The sequence below is a fragment of the Chiloscyllium plagiosum genome, chromosome 11, assembly GCF_004010195.1.
Source record: "Chiloscyllium plagiosum isolate BGI_BamShark_2017 chromosome 11, ASM401019v2, whole genome shotgun sequence".
Classification (NCBI taxonomy): Eukaryota; Metazoa; Chordata; class Chondrichthyes; order Orectolobiformes; family Hemiscylliidae; genus Chiloscyllium; species Chiloscyllium plagiosum.
The window spans coordinates 24,257,806-24,280,906 of NC_057720.1; the positions used below are offsets into that span (position 1 = coordinate 24,257,806).

The following is a 23,101-nucleotide window of genomic DNA, read 5'->3' on the forward strand; positions in this document are numbered from 1 at the left end:
GATATATCCCGTCAGGCCTGGGGGACTTGTCTATCCTCAAGTTTTTCAAAATGCCCAACACATCTTCCTTCCTAACAAGTATCTCCACTAGCTTACCAGTCCGTTTCATACTCTCCTCTTCAACAATACGGTCCCTCTCATTTGTAAATACTGAAGAAAAATACTCATTCAAGACCTCTCCTATCTCTTCCGACTCAATACGCAATCTCCCACTACTGTCCTTGATCGGACCTACCCTCGTTCTCGTCATTCTCATGTTTCCCACATACGCATAAAAGGCCTTGGGGTTATCCTTGATCCTACCCGCCAAAGAGTTTTCATGCCCTTCTTTCTGCCCTTCTCTCTGTAACACATTCATTCAACAGGATTTATTTTTCTGATGCTGTTATGCAGTGCTGCAAAGGTTGTCTAATTTTCTCTGAAACCTCTGCTTTGATGAATGCCCTTCTCGTGGCAAGCAGCATATGCGAGTGATAAGGTAAATGGAACTAATTGTTGTCTCTTTCAAAGCGTGTGGATGATCATACATCACTGACGGCGTTTGTTGATTTCTCTTCTATACCAATTGATATTGACCATGAGTCCCAAGCATTTAAAGTAAATTCTTACATGGAGTGCTTATGCCAGAGTAGATGTTAGTTTACCACTTCATCAACTGTTATTTTGAGAAACGTTCCATCATTCACTGCATGACTTTTTTTTTTGCAAGACACATTACTGAATGGTCTTTGCACTGCTGTGTCCATTATTACAATGTTCATATATTAACATCCCTTTACATTCTCTGTTGGTAAGTCTCCAAACCGTGCCGCCTCAATACTAATTAAACACTTACTTAGATGGTAGCCTCAATCTTGTCCTGATCCAGTTCCCTGTTATCTTGTCATAATTTCTTTTTTTAAAACTCCATATTAATATAAGTTGAATCTAGCTGCCATGTGTAAGATGAAACTGGATCAAAAATCACATGACACCGGGTTATAGTCCAACAGGTTTAGCTTTGAAAGATAAGCTTTCGGGGCTTCGCTCCTTCTTCAGGTGCTAGTGACTCTGTCTGCAGAAATTACCTCTAGAATAGATCTCTGATTGCGACTTAACTAATACTCCACAGTACTTTTTTTTCTGCATGCTTAAAAGTAGTTTTACATAAAATACTCAAAACTGAGAATTTTGAGCTTTCTCAGCTTCTAATAACCTACCGATTTCAAACTAAAAAGTCTACTGGTTTGGTAGCTGCACAAACTGAACTATCTTTTCCCCTTGTCAAAAATCACACAACACCAGGTTATAGTACAACAGGTTTACTTGAAAACCCAACCTTTGGTAGCCTCACTCCTCCTTTTCCTGAGTGACTGCGATTTCTGTGAACAGTCCTGAACTCCTGTCAGGAGAGAAGCTAAACTTGCTTCTGGTCCCAGTCAGGTCTCCCTTGCACAGCCGCAAAAACATTCTGTCGCTGGGTTTTTTTAAACCAAAATCAATCATTCGTTACTCTAAATGGAAATCAAACTAATGGCCATGAATGTGTACTCTACAGTCTATACAGTATAAACAATTTTCCATTAATACACCACGAGAGTATACAGCAAGACTCTATTACTCTATAAGTGGCTTTATGAGCAATACTGGAGTGAAGTCATTGTTTCACAAGGACGCTGACTTTGATTTTATTAGAAAAAAAGCCACTGTGTAAATAAGCCATTTTCATCTAACTCTATGGTCAAATTGAACTGCCCAAAATTATATGAATGTATACATTTAAATTATACCTCTTTCATCACAATATCACCTTTTTTATTACAGGTAAAATAACTGAAATTGTAATGGAAGCCATGACGGTGCAGAGGCAGACTGATGATTACAGAAGAGATAAATATTTCATTAATGGATTACCTCAATATACAGTGAATATCAAAGAACATATTCAGGTGAAAAGCATATCTCTTTATATGGTATTATTTATTTTCTCGTGCATTAAATCATTCATGCTTGGCACATAGGCTACACTGGTGATGTTTCATCCTGAATTGTTGCCTTGACAGTTTTTATTGCTTGTGATCTTTGCCATTGCCTACTACTCGCAGGGTGGACAGAGAGGCGGTTCCAAAGCTTACCTCAGCTTGAATAGGAATCGAGTCCACACTATTAGCACGGGTCTGAATCATGCACTAACCATCTAGCTTGTTGGCCCCTTTATGATATTAGGGGCGGCATAGTGGCTTAGTGATTAGCACTGCTGCCTCATAGCACCAGGGACCTAGGTTCGATTCTAGCCTCGTTCAACTGTCTGTGTGGAGTTTGCACGTTCTCCCTGTGTTTGCGTGGGTTTCCTCCGGGTGCTCCGGTTTCCTCCCACAGTCCAAAGATGTGCAGGTTAGGTGAATTGACCATGCTAAATTGCCCATAGTGTTAGATGCATTAGTCAGAGGGGAATAGGTCTGGGTGGGTTACTCTTCGGAGGGTCGGTGTGGGCTGAAAGGCCTGTTTCCACACTGTAGAGAATCTAATCATCTCGTCTGTAGATTGTTATGAAAGTACATTAGGGCAGTTGTGCTCTTTGATAAGATTGTTAATACAAAAAGTTTCAGTTGCTAACTTCATGTTAATTTTCCAGTTAAGTAACAGCAACATTGTTAAGACAGAGGTAACTTCTAAAGATCGCAGCGAGTACGTGTACAAAATCAACTTTGAAAACTTTCCTCCTGGAAGCATCATTATCTTTCGGTAAATGAAGTTGTTGTACAATTTTGTGCCAAATAAATTGTGTTTACACAATTTTAATTGCATTTACTTCAATTGTCTCTAAAATATTCTTCATTTCACAATTATGTCTTTGTAGAGTGACCCTTGATGCAAAGGCCCAGGAAACCGTTGGAATTCTTCGCCATCATCTTGCTCAATTTAGTCCTCATTTTAAAGTTGGCAGTATTGCTGACAATGCTCCTCCAACAATACTGACTCAATCATTTAAATCGTAAGTGGCAGATTTTCTATGATATAGTTAGAGAAATTAAAATAAAACTCTGTGAAAACATAACTCAAATTTTATCAAACAGTAAGAAATAAGATATATACTGAAGTCATAGCTGATCTACATTGACACCTGATGTTTAGCCAAGAAATGCTTAATTTCTCACATAGCAAATATAGTTTGACCCTAGTTTCTGAGGGATTATTGGAGTTAATTAATTCTGTAATTAAAAAATACTTGTGAAATTGGCCATCGGGACAAAACCATAAATTACAGCCGTCTAATAAGATTCTCACAAAGTGGTTTTACAGCAATTACAGCAATAGTGTCATTTCGACTCCTTGAATCATCCTGTGAGGGAATGGGCTCCTACTAATTTAGGAAGAATGACCTGGAAAGAAGTGAGCAGGAGGATGAAGCAGTGACCATTCTCAGTGCTGGTGTGGGCTTCTTAGGAAGAACTTTATCCAAGGTTTCTGCAGGCAGTGAGGGAAGATATTACCCAAGGCCCATTCTTGCTGCTGAGCAAGCATCTTGTGGTATGTGCAAGTGCACAATGCAGAGGCATTCTGCCAATGGGGGAGCAATAGTGCTGCCCATCAAACTCTCATGTTTGACTTTGACATGAGTAATTGCGGTTGTAGAGGGCATGGTGGTCAGGGCAGTGCTGAGGATGAAGAGGGTTCAGGCAGAGCTGATGGGTTGACTGGAATTCTATACTTTCAGTGGGTTGGCAGGCAGATCCCACTAGGCCACATTGGTGGCTCGGGGGATATTGAGGTCGACGTGAGGTAGAGATCAGAGCAAGCTTGTAGCTGGGTGGAGGCTGGAAGGAATTTGAACATGGTGGAGGTGGTGGGGCATCCCCTACGCTTCTAGACCAGCTGAAGAGTTCAGCATTCTCTGCTTTTAATATTTATCATAGGACGCTTAAAGGGATAAACTAACTTAAACATGACTGTGTCTCAGCAGCTAACCATGACAAAAATGCATGACCCTACAATAATGTTCATAAGCAAATTTGAAGATCAGTACTTTCTACTAAAATCACTCAAGTTTTAAGATTCTATTCCTTCTAAAGTAATTTTGCAGCCTTAGAATCATAGTTTTCTAAATTCTAATATAGCATAGCTTCTTCTAATAGCTCAAAAAGTATACCATTTTGCCCGTATTCTTTTGATTGGCAAGTGTTTCAAACTTTACCTTGAGAATCATCAAGATAAAGGAAATAGACACTTTGTTATCAGAGGGTTTCAATTCTACAGGAATTGCTGCAAATTCTGCTGTGTGTAATCAGAAATTATAGTTTGGAGTGTGGTAGACTCACTCTGTCACTTCTGTAAACTGCTAGACCCCTGAACCCATGTCCTAACAATCTGTACTTTTTACAAAGAGGTGCGTATGTGATTACTCTTATATAAAGTGACATAGTGATAGAGGTCACTGGGCTAATCAGCTTGAGGTCCAGGCTAATGCACTGGGGTCATGAGTTCAGTCTTATCATGGCAGCTGGTAGAATTTAACTTGACAAATTTAAAGTTAATCTCAAAGGGCCCTTGTGGTGCAGAGGTAGTGTCCCAACCTCTGAGCCATAAGACCTTCAAGTCTCACCTGCTCCAGAGATATATGCCTGGACAGGTTGATTTTAAAACAAAATCTATACAGAAATTGACCCTTGTGCTCTAGTGAATAGTGTATTTGAGCCAAAATCAGAAGGCCTGATTTTTGAGTGCTGCCTACAATGACAACTCAACAGGTTGGTTAGAAAATGTCTAAAACTAATCTCAGTAATGATTGAGATTAGATTCCCTGCAGTGTGGAAACAGGCCCTTCGGCCCAAACCAGTCCACACTGGCCCTCCGATGAGTAATCCACCCAGACTCATTTCCCTCTGACTAATGCACCTAACACTATGGGCAATTTAGCATGGCCAGTTCACCTGACCTGCACATCTTTGGACTGTGGGAGGAAACCGGAGCACCCGGAGGAAACCCATGCAGATACTGGGAGAATGTGCAAACTCCACACAGACAGTCGCCCAAGGCTAGAACTGAACCTGGGATCCTGGTGCTGTGAGGCAGCAGTGCTAACCACTGAGCCACTGTGCTGCCCCAATTGCCATGATGACTATCATCAATTTTTGTGAAAACCCATTTAGTTCCCTTTGTATGGAAGAAAATATGCCATTCTTGCCTGATCTGGCCAAGATGTGACTCTCAGTAATATAGCTGGTTCTTAACTGCCTTCTGGAATGGCCCAGTAAGCCAACCAGTTCAAGGCCAATTACATATGGGTAAAAATATTGGTCTTGCCAGTCACTTTTGCATTGTGTGCAAGAATAAAGAAAATGAATAGTTTTGCAGATCAGGAAATAGAAAATTATATAGCTGATCAACAAATATGAATTGCTTTTTCTATAATTATATTGTGTTCGCTTGATCCTGTGTTTCTGTTTGTAAATAATCAACAGCGTTGCCTCTGATATTACACTGGCTGATCTTAATCTGCTGCTTTACCGATGTGACTTTGAGGAACAGGAGGATGGAGGTGGCTGCTATGGTATTCCAAATATTGGACCCTTGAAGTATGCAGGCTTGCAAGGTACATGGACCTTGTTTTTGATTGCATTTATCCAGATATGAGTTATTTAGCTCAGTTGGTTTGCGTTGCAGATAAAGCCAACAATATAGGTTCAATTCCTGGCTGAAGTTGCCATGAAGGACTTTTGTTCTAAACCTCTTCCCTTGTCTGAGTCCTGATGATCCTCAGGTTAAACCACCACCAATCATCTCTGTCTATTGAGAGAGCAGTTCCATGGTCCTCTGGAACTATGATGACTCTATCCAGATATTCAGGTCTATTTTAAATTAATATATGGAACAAATTACTGCAGCAACCTTGATTTGTTAAAGTTCTGTGTAATATTCATTTGTTTCTTATAAAACTGCACAGATAAGCTGAGTTTGGAATTTCAGGAGGCAACTTAATTACAACTTCCATTTCTATATTTTTGAACGTACTTTGTCAAATTATGAAAACGAACCTGAACAGCAGTGAAATTTTAAGACCATTAAGGGAGCTGTGGTGTTTGGGAAGAGAGTGGAGAAGGATAGAGGGAGGTAAAGCAGAACAGCAATTTAAAACTGGAGATTTTCTTGAGTCTCAGCTGGGTTAAGCTAGTGAATAAATAGGTGTACATACCACCAAAGTGAAGGTTCAGCTCCATGTAGTGGAGTGGGAGATCACAATTGCCTTCACTATCCTCAGGTTATAAAAGAACGGAAGCAGAGTTTCTCCTCATGATTGCTCTCCAGCTGCCCATTTTGAACATGCATGTGTGGATAAAGCTGTAAAGCAATGTCTTTCGATGATTAGGCCACTGACTACTCGCTGTTGACTACACTGAAGGATTATCATTAAACACAACAATAGTTTCTCAGTTAAAAACCAATGCCTTCAGCTTGAGGGTTAGAGTACATGGGGAAATAAAATGGAAGAATACAGTAAAATAATTGTCCATGCAGTATCTGTTGGAAACACTGGGTGGCAGTACTATGCTTCCAAGACCAATTCCAAGTCAACTTCGAGTATAAGTTTTTAGTTTAATGGTAAACTGCCAATTGAAATAATCTAAATTTAAAAATCCTACTGGCCTTTAAAATTTCAATTATATTTTATGGGGGTTATAGTTTGCATGATCAATGAGAACACAACACCTTCCTTTTAAGTAAAAGGATGGAATTACAGTATATCTCTGCAGCTAATTTGAACTAAGTCTGCTGTCTCTACTTAGGGTTTATATCAGTACTTGCGGATATTAGACCTACGAATGACCTTGGACATCCTTTATGTGAAAACCTGAGGGCTGGAGACTGGATGATGGACTATATTTCTAATCGTTTGATTTCACGTGGAGGCAAACTTGAAGAGGTATGAGCTTAATTGATGTGTTGAGTGTTATGTTTTCAGCTATCTTGGTCCCCAACTGACTTTCATCCTTCAAGATTCTCCTCAACACACATCTCTATATCTAGTTTTTAGACACCTGATCTCCTTTTGTTAAGTTTAGAACAGTACAAAATAAAAGTCCTTGTACATTTTAATTAACTGTTATCATTTGTAATAAAATTTTTGAACATGCATTTGAATCCTTTCCTTTAAAGATGTAGGACTGAATAAAGAATTAAAATGCAGTAGCACATTTAAATTTCAAGAGCTGCTTGTTACTTTTTGCAGAAATTCTACTCGTTCAAAAGTTTGACCACAGAGTATTTGCTGTAGCTCAGTTGGCACTTCCTCAAATCCTAAATTAGAGTGTGGGGAGTTCCACTGCAGACACCTGAGCAGATAATCTGGGCTGACACTCCAGTGCAGTATAAAGCAGGTGCTGTGCTGTTGAATGTGGCATATTTCAGCCACATCTTTAAAACCAGTCCTAGTCTGTGTTCCCAGCTGGAAAATAAAGTGACCCTGTGACATTTCTTAGGAGAGCACAGCGTTTCCCCTTATGCCTCAACCAGTATTTATCCCTCAGTAAAATTCACCAAAGAGATACACAGGCAAAATGACTAGGAGGCAGTCTGAGGTCATAGGTCTAGTATGCTTTTTTAAAACAGGAGTCTTACACTTGTAAGCAAAGCAAATAACAACCGGGAGCAGACAGGGAGCCTGTTTAACTTGGTGGAAAAGTGTGAGATGTAGACCCTATCAAATTCTCAAATTGTAAGCCTAACATGACTCAGTGGAAGTTAGCTCAACTCACCATTTTATTACTCGAACAGCTAGTAATGGATAACAAATGCTGGCCCATGTACCAATAATGAATGAATTTTTAATAAATGGTTTTATACTAAGTGATTGTATGTTGTGTTTGATGTATGCATGCATTTGATCATTATTACAAGCACTTATGTTGCAGAAATGGAGAATTTTTATCATGGCTTGTGATTAGAAAAAGTAAATCAATATTTAAGTGACATTTTGTATTTTCTTAGAAACATAGTACATCATATAATGACATTCTGTTTTCTAATAGATTGGTAAGTGGTTTGAAGCAATGTTTGCTTTCGTCAAAAACCTACCTCGCTACCTTATCCCGTGCTACTTTGATGCAATCCTTGTTGGGGCATACAAAACTCTTGTGGACATAACATTGAATCAAATGTCAAGGTGCGTTTGATGCTAAAGCTGGAACAAAAATATATTGGTGATGAAGTGTAATGGTGGTGCAGAAGGTTAGGATGCTAATATGTTAACCTGTAAAGCCTGCACACACAAAGTGAAAAACTTTAGACAAGGGGGAAATGTCATGACAGTAAACATTTTTTTATTAATTTTTCATGACTTTAAAGGAGTAGCATGACATATCCGATGATGATCAGTTAGGAACATGGGACCGTATGGTCCCTCACCATTACTACCATTCAGTGGTAGCTGATCTGCATCTGAAAGTGATTTGTTATACATTCTTTCATTTCTTTTTTTCAAATATGTTTTCGTGTTTTAAGCTAGCCTTGGGGAAGAGTTTTCCAGATTTACACCATAACCCAAAAAAAGTGGTTTTTCATTTCACCCCTAAGTAGTCTTGCTCTAATTATAATATTCTCAAAGCACCCAGCAGAGGTGGTAGAGGCAGGCATGCTAGATTCATTTAAGGTGCATCTGGACAGATACATGAGTAAGTGGGGAGCAGAGGGGTACAGATCCTTAGGAATTGGGTGATAGGTTTAGTCAGTGGATTTGGATCAGCACAGGCTTGGAGGCTGAAGGGCCTGTTCCTGGGCTGTAAATTTTCTTTGTTCTTTGTTCACCTGCTCTGTTTCTTATTATATATTCCAGCTCCTGATGAAAAGGCTTTCTATCATGTTAATTATTTTATTTCCACTAAATCTGAGAGTCTATCATCTAAACTATTTAACCTGTCTTTATAATTTAACGTGTTTAGCCATTTTATTGTTGTGGTTCTGTTCGCCGAGCTGGGAATTTGTGTCGCAGACGTTTCGTCCCCTGTCTAGGTGACATCCTTAGTGCTTGGGAGCCTCCTGTGAAGCGCTTCTGTGATGTTTCCTCCGGCATTTATAGTGATTTGTACCTGCCGCTTCCGGTTGTCAGTTCCAGCTGTCCGCTGCAGTGGCCGGTATATTGGGTCCAGGTCGATGTGATTGAATCTGTGGATGAGTGCCATGCCACTAGGAATTCCCTGGTGTTCTCTGTTTGGCTTGTCCTATAATAGTAGTGTTGTCCCAGTCAAACTCATGTTGCTTGTCATCTGCGTGTGTGGCTACTAAGGATAGCTGGTCATGTCGTTTCGTGGCTAGTTGGTGTTCATGAATGCGGACTGTTAGCTGTCTTCCTGTTTATCCTATGTAGTGTTTTGTGTAGTCCTTGCATGGGATTTTGTACATGCTGGGTATCGGGTCCTTCGTCTTGGTGAGTTTTTGTCTGAGAGTGGCTTTTGGTTTGTGTGCTGTTATGAGTTCTAGTGGTCACAGAAGTCTGGCTGTCAGTTCAGAAATGTTTTTGATGTATGGTAGTGTGGCTAATCCTTTGGGTTGTGGCATGTCCTCATTCCATTGTCTTTCCCTTAGGCATCTGTTGGTGAAATTGCGGGGGTATCTGTTTTTGGCGAATACATTGCATAGGTGTTCTTCTTCCTCATTTTTTGCAGTTCTGGTGTACTGCAGTGTGTTGTGGACCTTTTGAACAGTGTCTTGATGCAACTTCTTTTGTGTTTTGGGGTGGTTGCTTTCGTAGTTTAGGACTTACAACACCCCCAGATTCTATGGACTACTTAAAGTGCACAAACCAAACATCCCACTCAGACCCATAGTATCACTACCAGGGACACCATCACACAAACTGGCTAAAGAACTACAGCAGAAACTGAAACACCTGATCAGCAGATCCAGACACTCTATACAATCAACACAGGAATTCTTGGACATCATCAGAAATATACACATAGACAAGGAAGAAACTATGGTCTCATTCGATGTAACGGCACTGTTCACCTCTATCGACGAATCCCTAGCCAGAGAAACAATAGCCAACCTGCTGGACATACAGAACAGACAATAGAACATTGAACCTATCAACAAAGACGGCATACTCAAACTACTGGACCTGTGCCTCACAACACACTTCACATTCAACAACCAAATAATATGAACAAATCAACGGCACACCCATGGGCTCACCCATCTCTGGACTCAGCAGAAGCGGTAATGCAAAGGTTAGAACAAACAGTCTTACTGCAAATTCAACCCAAACTCTGGGTCAGATATGTGGATGACACCTTTGTAATTATTAAAAACACAGAAATAGAGAACACACACCGGATCATCAACACCACACTCACAGGAATCAGATTCACTAGAGAGGAAGAAAAGGACAACCAACTCCCATTCCTAGACGTGATGGTACAGAGAACACCGAACGGAGATTTCACCACAAAGGTATACAGGAAAGCCACACACACAGACCAAGTCCTAAACTACGAAAGCAACCACCCCAAGACACACAAAAGAACTTGCATCAAAACACTGTTCAAAAGGGCCACAACACACTGCAGTACACTAGAACTGCAAAAAGAGGAAGAAGAACACCTATACAATGCATTCGCCAAAAACGGATACCCCCGCAATTTCATCAACAGATGCCTAAGGGAAAGACAACGGAATGAGGACATGTCACAACCCAAAAGACTAGCCACGTTACCATACATCAAAAACATTTCTAAACTGACAGCCAGACTACTGCGACCACTGGGACTCATAACAGCACACAAACCAACAGCCACTCTCCGACAACAACTCACCAGAACGAAGGACCCGATACTCAGCGTGAGCAAAACCAATGTAGTGTACAAAGTCCCATGCAAGGACTACACAAAACACTACATAGGACAAACAGGAAGACAGCTAACGGTCCACATCCATGAACACCAACGACATGACCAGCTATCCTTAGTAACCACACACTCAGATGACAAGCAACATCAGTTCGACTGGGACAACACTACTATTATAGGACAAGCCAAACAGAGAACAGCCAGGGAATTCCTAGAGGCATGGCACTCATCCACAGATTCAATCATAAGCACATCGACTGGACCCAATATACCGACCACTGCAGCAGACAGCTGGAACTGACAACCAGAAGCGCAGGTACAAATCACTATAAATGCCGGAGGAAACATCACAGAAGCGCTTCACAGGAGGCTCCCAAGCACTGAGGATGTCACCTAGACAGGGGACGAAACGTCTGCAATACAAATTCCCAGCTCGGCGAACAGAACCACAACAACGAGCACCCGAGCTACAAATCTTCTCCCAAACTTTGAACATTTTATTGTTCTGATAAATCTGTGCAGCAACTCAAGACCTGGACAGGGGGTTACATCAAGACACAATAACAGTGGCCCAGAGCTCCAAGGGCTTGTTGTTCTTTGGCTAGAAATCAAGCCTTAATGACAGCACTCTAGCTTCTGATTAAGGTGATTCAGGGTTCAAACCCCAGTCCAGAGATTTGTGCATATAATCTGCCTGATGTTTCAATGCAGTACCGACACTGAGCTGCATTACTAGAGATGCTGGATCAGATCACCTCTTTTAGGTGAAAATAAAATAAACCGAGAAGAACAGGGAGGTTTCCTAAGTACCTGGTCATTATCAACTTGTCCTTCCGGTTATCTCATGAGCATTTGCAGATTCTAGCAGCACAAACCTTGGCTGCTAAGCTTTCATAGATTACAACCGTGACTGCAAAAGTTCTTCCATTGGCTTGTAAGTGCTTTGGAATATCCTCAGATTGTGAAGAGACCAGTTATTGATTATTATAGATTTGTAGTAGAGTTAAATTTAATTTATTATTACTCCCAGGTTGTGATGGCAAAGCTTGTGCAGCTAGATTTAATGAAGCATTGGAGTGCCCAATAAGGAGCTTTTCCCCCAACACTGCCAGCAGATGAGATCCTTCTACCACTGCTGTGATTGCAGTGGGGGCAGATGGATGGGTAAATTGCAAGCAAACTGCCTGATGGATTTAACGTATTCTCCCTGCCTTCTGATGTTAACATATGAGCATTAAGTCCATGGTGATTCACTCCTTTTAACAAAAAGGTAAAGTTAAGTCACCATAATGCTATCTCTTTCTACAAAGAGAGATCACTGATGGTGGTTTAACCTGAAGGTCACCATGCCTTAGAGGAGGGGAGAGATTGAGAAGGAGAATCCTTCATGGTAACATCAACCAATGCAGCAATTGAACCCATGCTTTCAGCATTGCTCTGCTTTATAAACCAGCCATCCAGCCAAATGAGCTAACCAACCCCATTTGTTTAATTAATTGTGCACTGTCAACAGCCATAACATTGCTGGTTGGTCCCCAAATGTATTTAGATTTTTCATTTAAGAAGGTGGGCAGGGCTGATAGTTGGATTTGCACAAAGGAAGAATTGACAAAATTGGGCATTTATGATGTGTAAAGCTTTAAATTCTTCATGCTAAGATTTCTGCTGATACAGTTTTCATTTTCTTGTAGCTTTGTGCAGAATGGCTCATCATTTGTGAAGCAACTTGCTCTGAGCTCACTGCAGATGTGTGGAGTGGGAAGATTTCCTGCTCTTCCAAAACTGTCTGAATGCATAGAAGGTGTTCCGACTAGACATAATTACATTACTGGTGAGATCGAGCAGTGCTGTGTTTCGTTAGCAGCAGGTAAACAACACTGCTTCTGATCATGTACTTAAATGTTTTGAAAGTTTATTATGATGTCTTTTTCACAAAGCTGAATTTCAGGAATCCTAGGCAATGTGTATTATCCTAATTTTCCTGTTTTACAACTAATCTCAACGGTTTTTTAAAAAAATTGTCAAAACAAGTCCGTGTAATGAGAACAATTTTGTCCATCATTTTCACAATTTGGGATATTTCAAATTTGATATCTTCTGTATCATTGGGGAAATGTTTAACATTTTGGAGCGAGATTGTCATAATGAGTTAGTACTATTTAGCATTTTGACTCTGTAGCAAACTTATAATGTGAAAAGGGTGTTCTACTCACAACATAATTTTGTATGAATGTGAATTGCTCACACTGGAGTACCGTGTAACAGGAGTAATTTCCTTCTACATTGATTTGCTGAAAGGAAATTGCACCTCTTTATTTTTCGATTCTATCTCTTCTAAATAGGTTTTTCAAATTTCTTACTAAGGGTTACCACACTTTTCTGCTGGATTATTCCGTTGTTGGGGTAGAGATACTTTCATTTCTCTCCGAGGTCTAATGCTGGTAACGGGACGCTACTTAGAGGCCAGGTAAGGAATTATCATATGTAGAATCTGAGAAATGTTGGAGAGATATTTCCGGGCAAATGTGTGTGTGTATGTGCAGTGGCTATTTGGCCCAAAGGGAGTTATTCTATCCATGGTGTTGTGCCTGTGCAATGTCCACAATGGAACACGCCACACTTCTGTCTTTTTTTGTGCTCTTGGCAAACTTCAATCTCTTTGATTTACATTTGTCTCTACATCCAAATTTTGTTTTCTGAAAATATAGTGAAACTTCACTATATATGTAAGCAACACACTACAGTCCTTTTTAACTAGTGCCTGTTGATTGAGTCTGCAGACATCAGAGGAGTGACATTATGATTCTTGATTTGAAGATGCCAGTATTGGATTGGGGTGGACAAAGTTAAAAATCTCACACCACCAGGTTAAAGTCCAACAGGTTTATTTTGAAGTACAAGATTTTGGAGTGCTGCTCCTTCGTCAGGTAGCTAGTGTAGCTATAACCTGGTGTTATGTGATTTTTGATATTATGATTCTTGCAATGTTTTAAGGTTCTTTGTGCTGCACTTGACTAGAATGAATTTATTGCTGTTGGTGAGTTTGGAGAAAAGGATCTTTAACTCCTGCATTATTAAATGAGTACTCCTATTTTTCATTTTGCTCTGATTGAATTTCAATGAAAATTTGTACAACCTTTTGGGGCGGCACGGTGGCACAGTGGTTAGCACTGCTGCCTCACAGCACCAGAGACCCGGGTTCAATTCCCGACTCAGGCGACTGACTGTGTGGAGTTTGCACATTCTCCCCGTGTCTGCGTGGGTTTCCTCTGGGTGCTCCGGTTTCCTCCCACAGTCCAAAGATGTGCAGGTCAGGTGAATTGGCCATACTAAATTGCCCGTAGTGTTAGGTAAGGGGTAAATGTAGGGGTATGGGTGGGTTGCGCTTCGGCGGGGCGGTGTGGACTTGTTGGGCCAAAGGGCCTGTTTCCACACTATAAGTAATCTAATCTAATCTAATCTAATCTAATCTAATCTTTTTTCTGAAACCCAAGAGGATGACATAATAAAAACAAAAGCAGAAGTTTCTGGAAACATTCAGCAAGTGAGGCAGCATCAAGAGAATCAATGTGATGTTATTTCAAAGTAATGACCCTTTGTCAAAACTTGAAAAGTGCGTAAATGAGCAACTATCATTTTTTTATCAAAGAATTACACTAACAAGAGCTGTGTGTTGCACAAAAAGCATGTCGCCCCTCTTTAGTCCTAGAAGCGAATGTTGAATTTGTTTGGTGGGTAATCTAAACGAAAAATGGCAGTAAATTCGAGAATAAAGACATGATGTGTTAGTTTGTTCAAAATTAAAACTAAAGCAAAAAATGCTATAAAAACTAAGTAGTTCAGGCAGAATCTGTGAAAGACACTGGAGTTAATGGATGGAATTTTCCTGGCCCCCAAATGTTGAGTCAGTTAGGAAGATTTGCTAAGATTGAAAAATGAGATCCCTGATGTTGATTAACATAAGTCTGATTTTTCATCGTAAGGTTTTAATGGCAAGTTGAGAATCTTGCGAGTGAGTAGTGAGTCCTGTTTGCATGCACTAACATTTGATCATGACCATGAGGTATAGGAGCAGACATGGGCCCTGTTCGGTGTGATATGATGGATCTTATAATCCTCAATTTCACTTTCCTGCCTTATCCCATAACCCTTGATTCCTTTACTGATCAAAAATGTGTTTCAGCCTTGACTTAACAACCTGGCTTTGATAACCCTCTGTGATAAAGAATTCCAACAATTGACTGCCCTCTAAGAGGTGAAATGTTTCCTCATCTCCGTCCCAGCTGGCATGCCCATATTATGAGATTATGCTCGCAGATCCTAAATTTTCCCGCGTGAGGAAACAATCTCTGAGCCATTCTGTCAAGAATCATCTATGTTTCCAGTAAGGTCACAATTTAAGTTGAGAGTGCCATATCATAACATAGTTGACTAATTATCTGTGATCATCGGTGCAGCATCTTAGAATTCTGAACCAGCTCCCTGATAAACTGCCCTTATGCCTATATCCTTGACAAATCTTAATTTTTTGCTTTGTTTCAGGGTCTGGGTGCCTTTAAGGACTAGTACTTAGACACTAAGGCAAGCCTCTGCAACCACTGCTGGTGACTCTATTATGCTACCCACTGCCTACAGCCAAGTGTAGATACAATACAGTCCAGTATTGTCCTCTACCAGTACCATTGTTGAGCAGTAGATAGGCCTCCTGAAGATGAGGTTCTGATGTTTGGATTGGTCTGGGGGAGCCTTGCAGTACACAACAGACAGTGTGGGCTGTATAATCCTTGCATTCTGTTCACTCCACAACTGGAGCAATCAAAAGAGATGGCATGATAGACATTGTAGAATTGGCAGAGCAACAGAATTAGAATTAAGTTTACAAAAGAAAAGGAGTACAGTGAAAAGTGTCACCAGCACATGGCGCCATCTTAGCTACATAGTACCTAGGGATAAATCTTGGGTACAAAAAAATAGAGAAAATAAAAAGGAAAGGTTAAACTGCATTATGGATTTATAGTAAAAATATAAGTTAGAAAAATAAGAAATAGTAGTCTTTTGAGGAAGACGAGAACATTGATCAGGAGGAGCATCACCTTCACTGGTAAAGCTGTGTAATGCTGAATGCAAAAAGTCAGACAGGATTTAATTGATGTTCAATTCCAATAGATCTGAGTTGGGGGAAGTGATCAGTCAATGACTGGAAATTTGTTTGTTCTCAAAAGCAAGCAGCTCCTGTTTAGTCCCAGAAGCAAATGTAGTATTTTTTTTTTGTATGTGATGAGGTGTTGTGCCAGCACATTTAGGAATGTGAAATTCTACTTCACATGAAGTATCACCTGTGGCACATGGGTGCCTTCAGAAGGTTTATCTTTTTGTTTCCCTGCCCACCAAATGTACTGTAAAGGACAGTTAGTGGCAGACAGTCAATGACCTGATTCTCAGCTGGTTTTTAAATATGAGACCAGTAGTAGAAATCCCAAATGTCCAGCAGCACCAAGTCTGTCTGCCACTGGTGAGTGCAAGATTCTGCGAGATCAGTGCTACAGATGCATATATGATGTGGTGACCAACAAATAATTATGTGACAGATCCTACTAGAGTTCACAGAGAGAAACCCTCCATGTAACTCCCCAAATTGATATTTAGCTGAACTTTACTCCAGTATTTAAAGTTGATGATCTTTCATCACAACTGAAAAAGGTTGGAAATATAGATCTGAATCCTAATAGGGTGTGGGATATCGGCCATGGTGAGAAGTCTAGTGACATTGATATCAACGTCTTTTATGCTTTGACAAACTGCTTGATGAGTTTCTAGAGTTGCCATTTGAGGATTATTGCTTCTCAAGTGCCTTGTTGACAGCTCAACTCACCTTATTAATATTCAGCCTTCTATCTTATCAGACTAGTTTCAGGTGGAGAAGCTTGACATGGAAACCAGAGCAGTTACCCGGTGAGTTCAGTTCACTGCTTGCTCTGGACAAAGTCCATGTTGGACATCAGCATCTCAGAGCACACTTCATGGGCATCAGTCACATCCACTCAATGTCCATAGACATTCGCATCTGATATATTCCAATCTCTTAAGAACTTTCATGGCACACCTTCGATCCACTTGCTGGATGTATCTGATTTTAGTGCTGCTCCAGTAGATGCACATCCAACACCAAGTTGTATGCCTGAGCTCTCTACTCACTTTCATAGTTCTCAATCACTTTGACCCAACCTGGACGTTCACCATATTCCTATGTTATGGACTAGATCAAACCCCCTCAAAATATATTAAGAAGATAGCCTGGACCCCAACTTCTCTTATTTTTAAAGGCATTGTGTTCTGGATGCAATTTGATTGGTCAACTTTCAAGCTTGAAGCGAAGCACACTTTCTTTTTATACTATAGTTAAAATACAAACAAAAGAAAGATGAATTGGAATAACTTAATTCTATTGGAAAACTTAACAGAATAATAGATTATTTAACTGCTAAACAATAACTGTTCCAATGTAGAAACATCCCATAAACACACATTTAACAATGGCAAATTCAGAACATTTCAGATTGTCCCACATGCAATTCTGGCAGCACAAACAGAACCCATGCTTTTAGCTGTAAGAGAAAGAGGAATGAAAACTTCCACATCCAGCTTCAAGATCTCAACAGCTACTGAAAGCTAAAACTAAAATCCTGGTTCTGTGGGAGCTTGACACCATCCCTTCATGCTACATCTATTATTCCAACCTTTTTAAAAAAAAACAAAGGTAGCTCAAAGCAGATAGTTTGTCTCCAAGTTTGGAACACTTGCTTTCAAAAGAAACTTGACAGGATCAAATCCTTCTTAAAGGCACACCTCGTAACACCTAACTTGCCTCACCTTTTTGCATGTGCCCTTCAGCCAGAGATACCAGGCTGCAGTCTTGTCATGCCATTTAGTACAGACACAAAGGAAGGAAGCGTGTCATGGTTGGCAGCAGGTCTCAGTTAAGTCAGGGAGAATAATCTCTGGCTTCTGCCACAGGAAGTCAGGGGCAGCCCCCAATATCAAGGTAGGGGCTTGGAAATGATCAGCCAGCCACTTGAGGCGGTCAGTCAGGATGCTTTTCACATAAAGGCTGAAGAGTTAAATTTCAGTTGTCCCACTACCAGTCTTGACTCCCTCTGCCCTATTAGAGGTGCTTTCCTCCTGGAATAAGAGAGAAGCAGATATTAAGGAAGAAGAAAATGAGTGGGACAGCTATTGCTTGCACTGCAGGTGGGGAGGTGGCCTGTGCAAGTGATTAGGCACAGAGGGCAAACTGGGTTAGTGGTGTCCAGAGTTAAGGCGAATGCCAGCAGGTGAATGAAGATGTTTTGTAGGCACTGAGAATGATCGATTGTGAGCATTGGTGGGAGGTAGATACAGTAGCAGAGATAGTGAGGTATCGGAGAGAGGATGGGTGGCACTTAACCATGGTGGGGTGGAGAATGTCATTGACCTTCTTCCAAGAGTGATGTTTGAGACTGCCCATACGAGGTAGCAACATCAGACTAAGTGTCTTGGCCTCTACTGCTGGTCTTTGGGGAGGAGGAAGCCCACTTTCAGTAGGACTTCCTGGTCCATGCCCTCTCAGCAGATTGCTGATTTGATCCTTTCTGCCATGTCGGAACTGTGCAGAACAGTTCTAGATTGACTGTGCTTGTCCAAGTGCACGATAGGTTTTTCAAGATGGCACAGGCATAAGGGTCAATGATGCATTCTGGAATGCTGAGTGGAGAGTTCTTCCAGGATCAGTGTGTGATAAGATAAGGCAGAAATCAGACAGGAAGGGCAGAGTAGAGGAAAGTTTGGTAAGCTGCGATGAGAGCCTACTAGACCTCATGTTGGAAATCCCTCCAAAACAAAACTCATGCAACTCAAACCAAAAAGAGCAAGATTCAGCCCAGAGTTTTCAAGTAAGTGGGAGAGGGGATGCACTAACTGATCTATGCAAGTTTTCCAATTTGGAAACCGATTTAATTTACAACCAATTTAGCCAAGTGTTCTCTTATACACAGTGAAGTAGGAACTTTAAAGCAAGATGCAATTTTAAAAAAAGTGTCTGTTGTCCTGCAAGTGTAAGAAATGTTAACAGTAGAAAAGGATTCTAATTCTCCCTTGCCCATTCTCTCACAAGAGTTTGAGTGTCTCTGATCATTGAAAGTGACCGAATAACACTTCAACCCAGCTTCCTAACTGTTCTGTCTTCAAATAGTTACTATTTTTTCATAGATATTCACATTAGAGATTGCTTTTTTTTTGGATCGACCTGTTCATTCAAGGTCAACCCAAGATGGTAAAAGGTAGAGGCTCAAAATACAAAAGCAAGCAAGTGATCAGGAAGCTTTTGAAAACAATGATTCAGCCTCAGTAGACGTATTGTGAATAATTCTGAAAGAAAAATTTAGGATCAATGTGAAAGGAAGTGTGAAGGTATGATGGTCTTCTGTTATGTGGATTAATTGGTGAATCTGGGGCCCTGTCCTTGGAGAGGAGATTTGATAGAAATGCTCAAAATCATGAGGTTCGGGGCAGAGTAGATCGAGAGAAACCATTCCCATTTGGGAGAGGATCAAGAATCTGAGAATGCTGATTAAGGCAATTGGCAAAAGAAGCAGTGACAACATGTGAAAATCTATTTCTCTGCAACAAGTGGTTAGATATGGAATGTGCTCCTGAGAATGTAGTGAAGGCATGCTCAGTCTTTGCTTTCAATGAGAATTTATATTCACATGAAGAGGAAAAAAATGCGGAGTTGGGCTATCTGAGTACCTTTTAGCACAGACACACTGGGCCAAATGTCCTTCCATGCTGTAACCTTCCAATGATTCCATGATTAGAATATTGATTCCATAGAAGTACAAACCTGTACTGCGAACCACAATGATGGTTAAATAGAAGAGCACAATATTTTGCCCTTTTTCATTTTCTACCTGAGAGCCTGAGAACAGTAGCTTCCTTTTTCCAAAAAAGAAGTGGTATATAGCCACATCCTAAGAAAAAAATAAAACAAAACACCTGACATTTCAACTTTGTTCTCTCTTCCACACATGCTGCCAGACTGACTGAGAATTATGCAGTGTTTTCTGCTTTTATTTCTGATTTCCAGTGCTGGCAATACTTGGCTATTTTTTTTAAAAGTGAATGGACTTTAGATATCAAAGCCGTTTTGTGAGTCTACCATTTTGACCCAAATTTTTTTTCATCTAACAGGTATTGGAGTTTCATGTGATCAAGCCAGTTTGGGTGGTCTGCGTCTCAGATTTCATTTGTTTTGCAGTTATTGCTGTTGAATTCATGAAAATTAGTTGTCTTTGTTTCAAAAAAACCTGTACCCCTATCGGTACTAAATATATATAATTTAATTCCAGGAATATAATCCTTGCATTTGCCACTACTCTGCGGCATGGACTAATTCCAAATCTACTTGGTCATGGAATATGTGCTCGATACAATTGTAGAGATGCTGTCTGGTGGTGGCTGCAGTGTATTCAGGATTACTGTTTGAAGGTTGAGAATGGATTGAAAATTCTCAAATGTCCTATATCTCGACTATATCCTACTGACCAGTCTCCAGCTCTTGACCTAGGCACTGTGGTAATTATTTCCTTCACCTTTAATTATGGCACAAAGTGGCTGGTATAATTGCAACATTTAGGAGGCATTTGGATGGGTATTTGAATAGGAAGGGCTTGGAGGGATATGGGTCGGATGCTGGCAGGTGGGACTAGATTGTGTTGGGATATCTGGTCAGCATGGACGGGTTGGACCAAAGGGTCTGTTTCCATGCTGTACATCTCAATGACTCTATGACTGTATAAATGCACTACTCTGCTGGTGTAGCATTGGTACTTCAAGATATTTGTCAGATTTAAAAAGTTCTTTAGATCATTCTGATTAGTTTATTTTGATAGCACAGGCCTAATTAAAAGACCCCTTCAAACTGTATAGTTCAATTGTTCCAAATTTGGCAGAGTATCCCATCAGGCAAGGCTAAGGCACTAAGTAATGAATAATATCAAATTTTGTTAAATATAATTAAATAATACAACTTATTTAACAACTGAAGACTATTTAAGCAACTAACAAAAAGAATCATGTTATGCTTACCAAGAATGCAAGACAAATTATAAGACAAACTTCGGTATTAGATTCAAAACCAAACTCTCAGAAAGGAATTCTTTCTTTCCTCAAGAACAAAATAGTTTTTTTCAACACTGATAATTGTCTCCAGAAACTTTTAGATCTATCTAAATTCCCAGATTAACATAAGCTACATGTCATTGCCACTCAGTTTACTTGGAGAGCTTCTCTGAAAACATGGTGTCTAAAGGCCTCATTTTACAGTCCCTTTAGGATAATGTCACTGTCCCACTAATCCAGAAGCACAGACTCACACTCTAGGAATGTAAATTCAAACCCACCATGGCAGCTGGTGAAATTTAAATTCAGTTAATAATTCTGGAACAAAAAAGCTGTTCTAAGTAATGGTGTCCACGACAACTTATTGTTATTATTGTTTAAACTGCATCTGGTTGTAAATCTGCCATCTTTAGCCAGTCTGACCTCCATGTGACTCCAGTTCCTCAAAAATGTGATCGGCTGTCTTCTGAAATAATCTAGTAAGCCACTCTGTTCAAGAGCAATTGGAGACATGCAACAAATGCTGTGCTTGCTAAATTGTACTTGCAACCCAGGTTGGCTTCACCGTCCTCCAACAGTATTTACATACCAAACATAACTCCTTGACCTTGCTTAACTATCCCAATTTGTTGTGACCTTGAAGTACAATTAATATTACTATTTTCTACAGATTCAGCTCCCTGTGGTTTACTATTTAAGTCCAGTTCTTGTCTTTAAATTTAATTTCAGTCAGAGAAATGCCTTGATTTACTTCACAAATAAAGGGTTGAATAGAATAGTACAAAATGCTACCTATTTTGTTTTCTCTTCAGTAGTCTCTGAATAATAGCGTGCCTTTCAAACAACAGTGGTGATCTTGTATTGTTGTTGTTGGTACAACAAAAGCTTAAAATATCTGTCCCCTTACCCCTTTCTCACCCTGCCAACATACATAAAAACTTACAGGCAACAAAAGCTGTAATTTGTTCTGAGGTCTTTTACTCTGAATAGAAATTGATAGCTTCTGTACTCATTAACCATAAGAACAATACATAATAACCATAAGTTGCATAATAAATAACATAGTACTGCCTTAAGACACATTAAATATAGTTCACTCCAACAACTTCATTTGCATAGCACATTTTAACATGTCTCAAGGCATTTCAGAAATAAATCAACCTATGGTCCACATAGACAGATATTCATGCGGTTAATCAAAACCCCTGGTTGAGGATGAAGGTTCTAAAGAATCTGTTAAAGAAGGAAAATGGGGGGGGAGAGGGATTCCAAAGCTGTTGATGGATGTAATGAAGTGGGAATAGTTTGTCTTAGAGATATCCCAAATGTACATTTGAAAATTCATCTTGGGATCGAATACGACAAGTTACAAGAATTCGTGTGCAGTCTCAGACAATTGCTAGGGAGAAGGACGGAGTCATGGCCAAGATACTGCAGACAACATTTGTTTTAAATCGTGAGAATAGACAGAAAGGTGTGGGGCCAGGCCATAACTGTTGAGTTGGAGCCATGAGGCAGTTGTGATAGAAGAAGGATAAATCAGTGGAGGAAGAAATCAATAGCTTGTACATAGTTCAAGCATTGTTTATCATGTTGGAACTGGTAGAACTCTTCTCTGTAAACTAAGAAGAGCAGAGCAAGGGCAAGGCCAAATCCTGCTTTGGCCTTTCTGCCTTCGTGAGGCATAGTTTCAGAGGGAGGGGGAGGTTGATTTGCTGTTTCTGAGTCACCAATTCTCAGTTTGGAAACTACTGCTATGCATAATTTGACATTAAGTAAACTTCTAATGTGTTTATCCTAGTTTTGTGAGCACATCCTCAGGAAGAAGTCTTCAATTGATTAGATAAGAAGAAATACCTTTAGTTGTCCTATTCACAAAGTCTCAGATCCCCAAAGGTAGCAGTATGGGTACTTGGGTGGGTGGGGGTAACACTATTTGATTTTCAAGTGCAAAAAAAAGAAAATCTCTAGGGAAGTGGTCTTATTCTGAACAACAGGCAGTGACCAGTGGGGTGCTGCGGGGATTGGTTCTCAGACCCCAATTATTCAGAACATATGTTAACTATTTAGATGAGGGAATTAAATGTAATTTCTCAAAACTTGCAGATGATACAAAGCTGGGTGGA

General features: G+C 40.1%; 1 protein-coding gene across 2 annotated transcripts in view; it reads left to right on the forward strand.

Moving 5' to 3' along the window:
* LOC122554223 (glycogen debranching enzyme-like) overlaps nt 1-23,101 on the forward strand; it is a 103,231-nt gene that overhangs the window by 62,480 nt on the left and 17,650 nt on the right. For both annotated transcript variants that reach the window (XM_043698894.1, XM_043698893.1), the window contains exons 18-26: nt 1,804-1,928; nt 2,615-2,724; nt 2,840-2,974; nt 5,442-5,572; nt 6,765-6,901; nt 8,007-8,140; nt 12,512-12,687; nt 13,185-13,287; nt 20,204-20,429. In XM_043698894.1, coding sequence (XP_043554829.1) covers nt 1,804-1,928; nt 2,615-2,724; nt 2,840-2,974; nt 5,442-5,572; nt 6,765-6,901; nt 8,007-8,140; nt 12,512-12,687; nt 13,185-13,287; nt 20,204-20,429 — 1,277 coding nt within the window. The remainder of the gene's footprint in view (nt 1-1,803; nt 1,929-2,614; nt 2,725-2,839; nt 2,975-5,441; nt 5,573-6,764; nt 6,902-8,006; nt 8,141-12,511; nt 12,688-13,184; nt 13,288-20,203; nt 20,430-23,101) is intronic.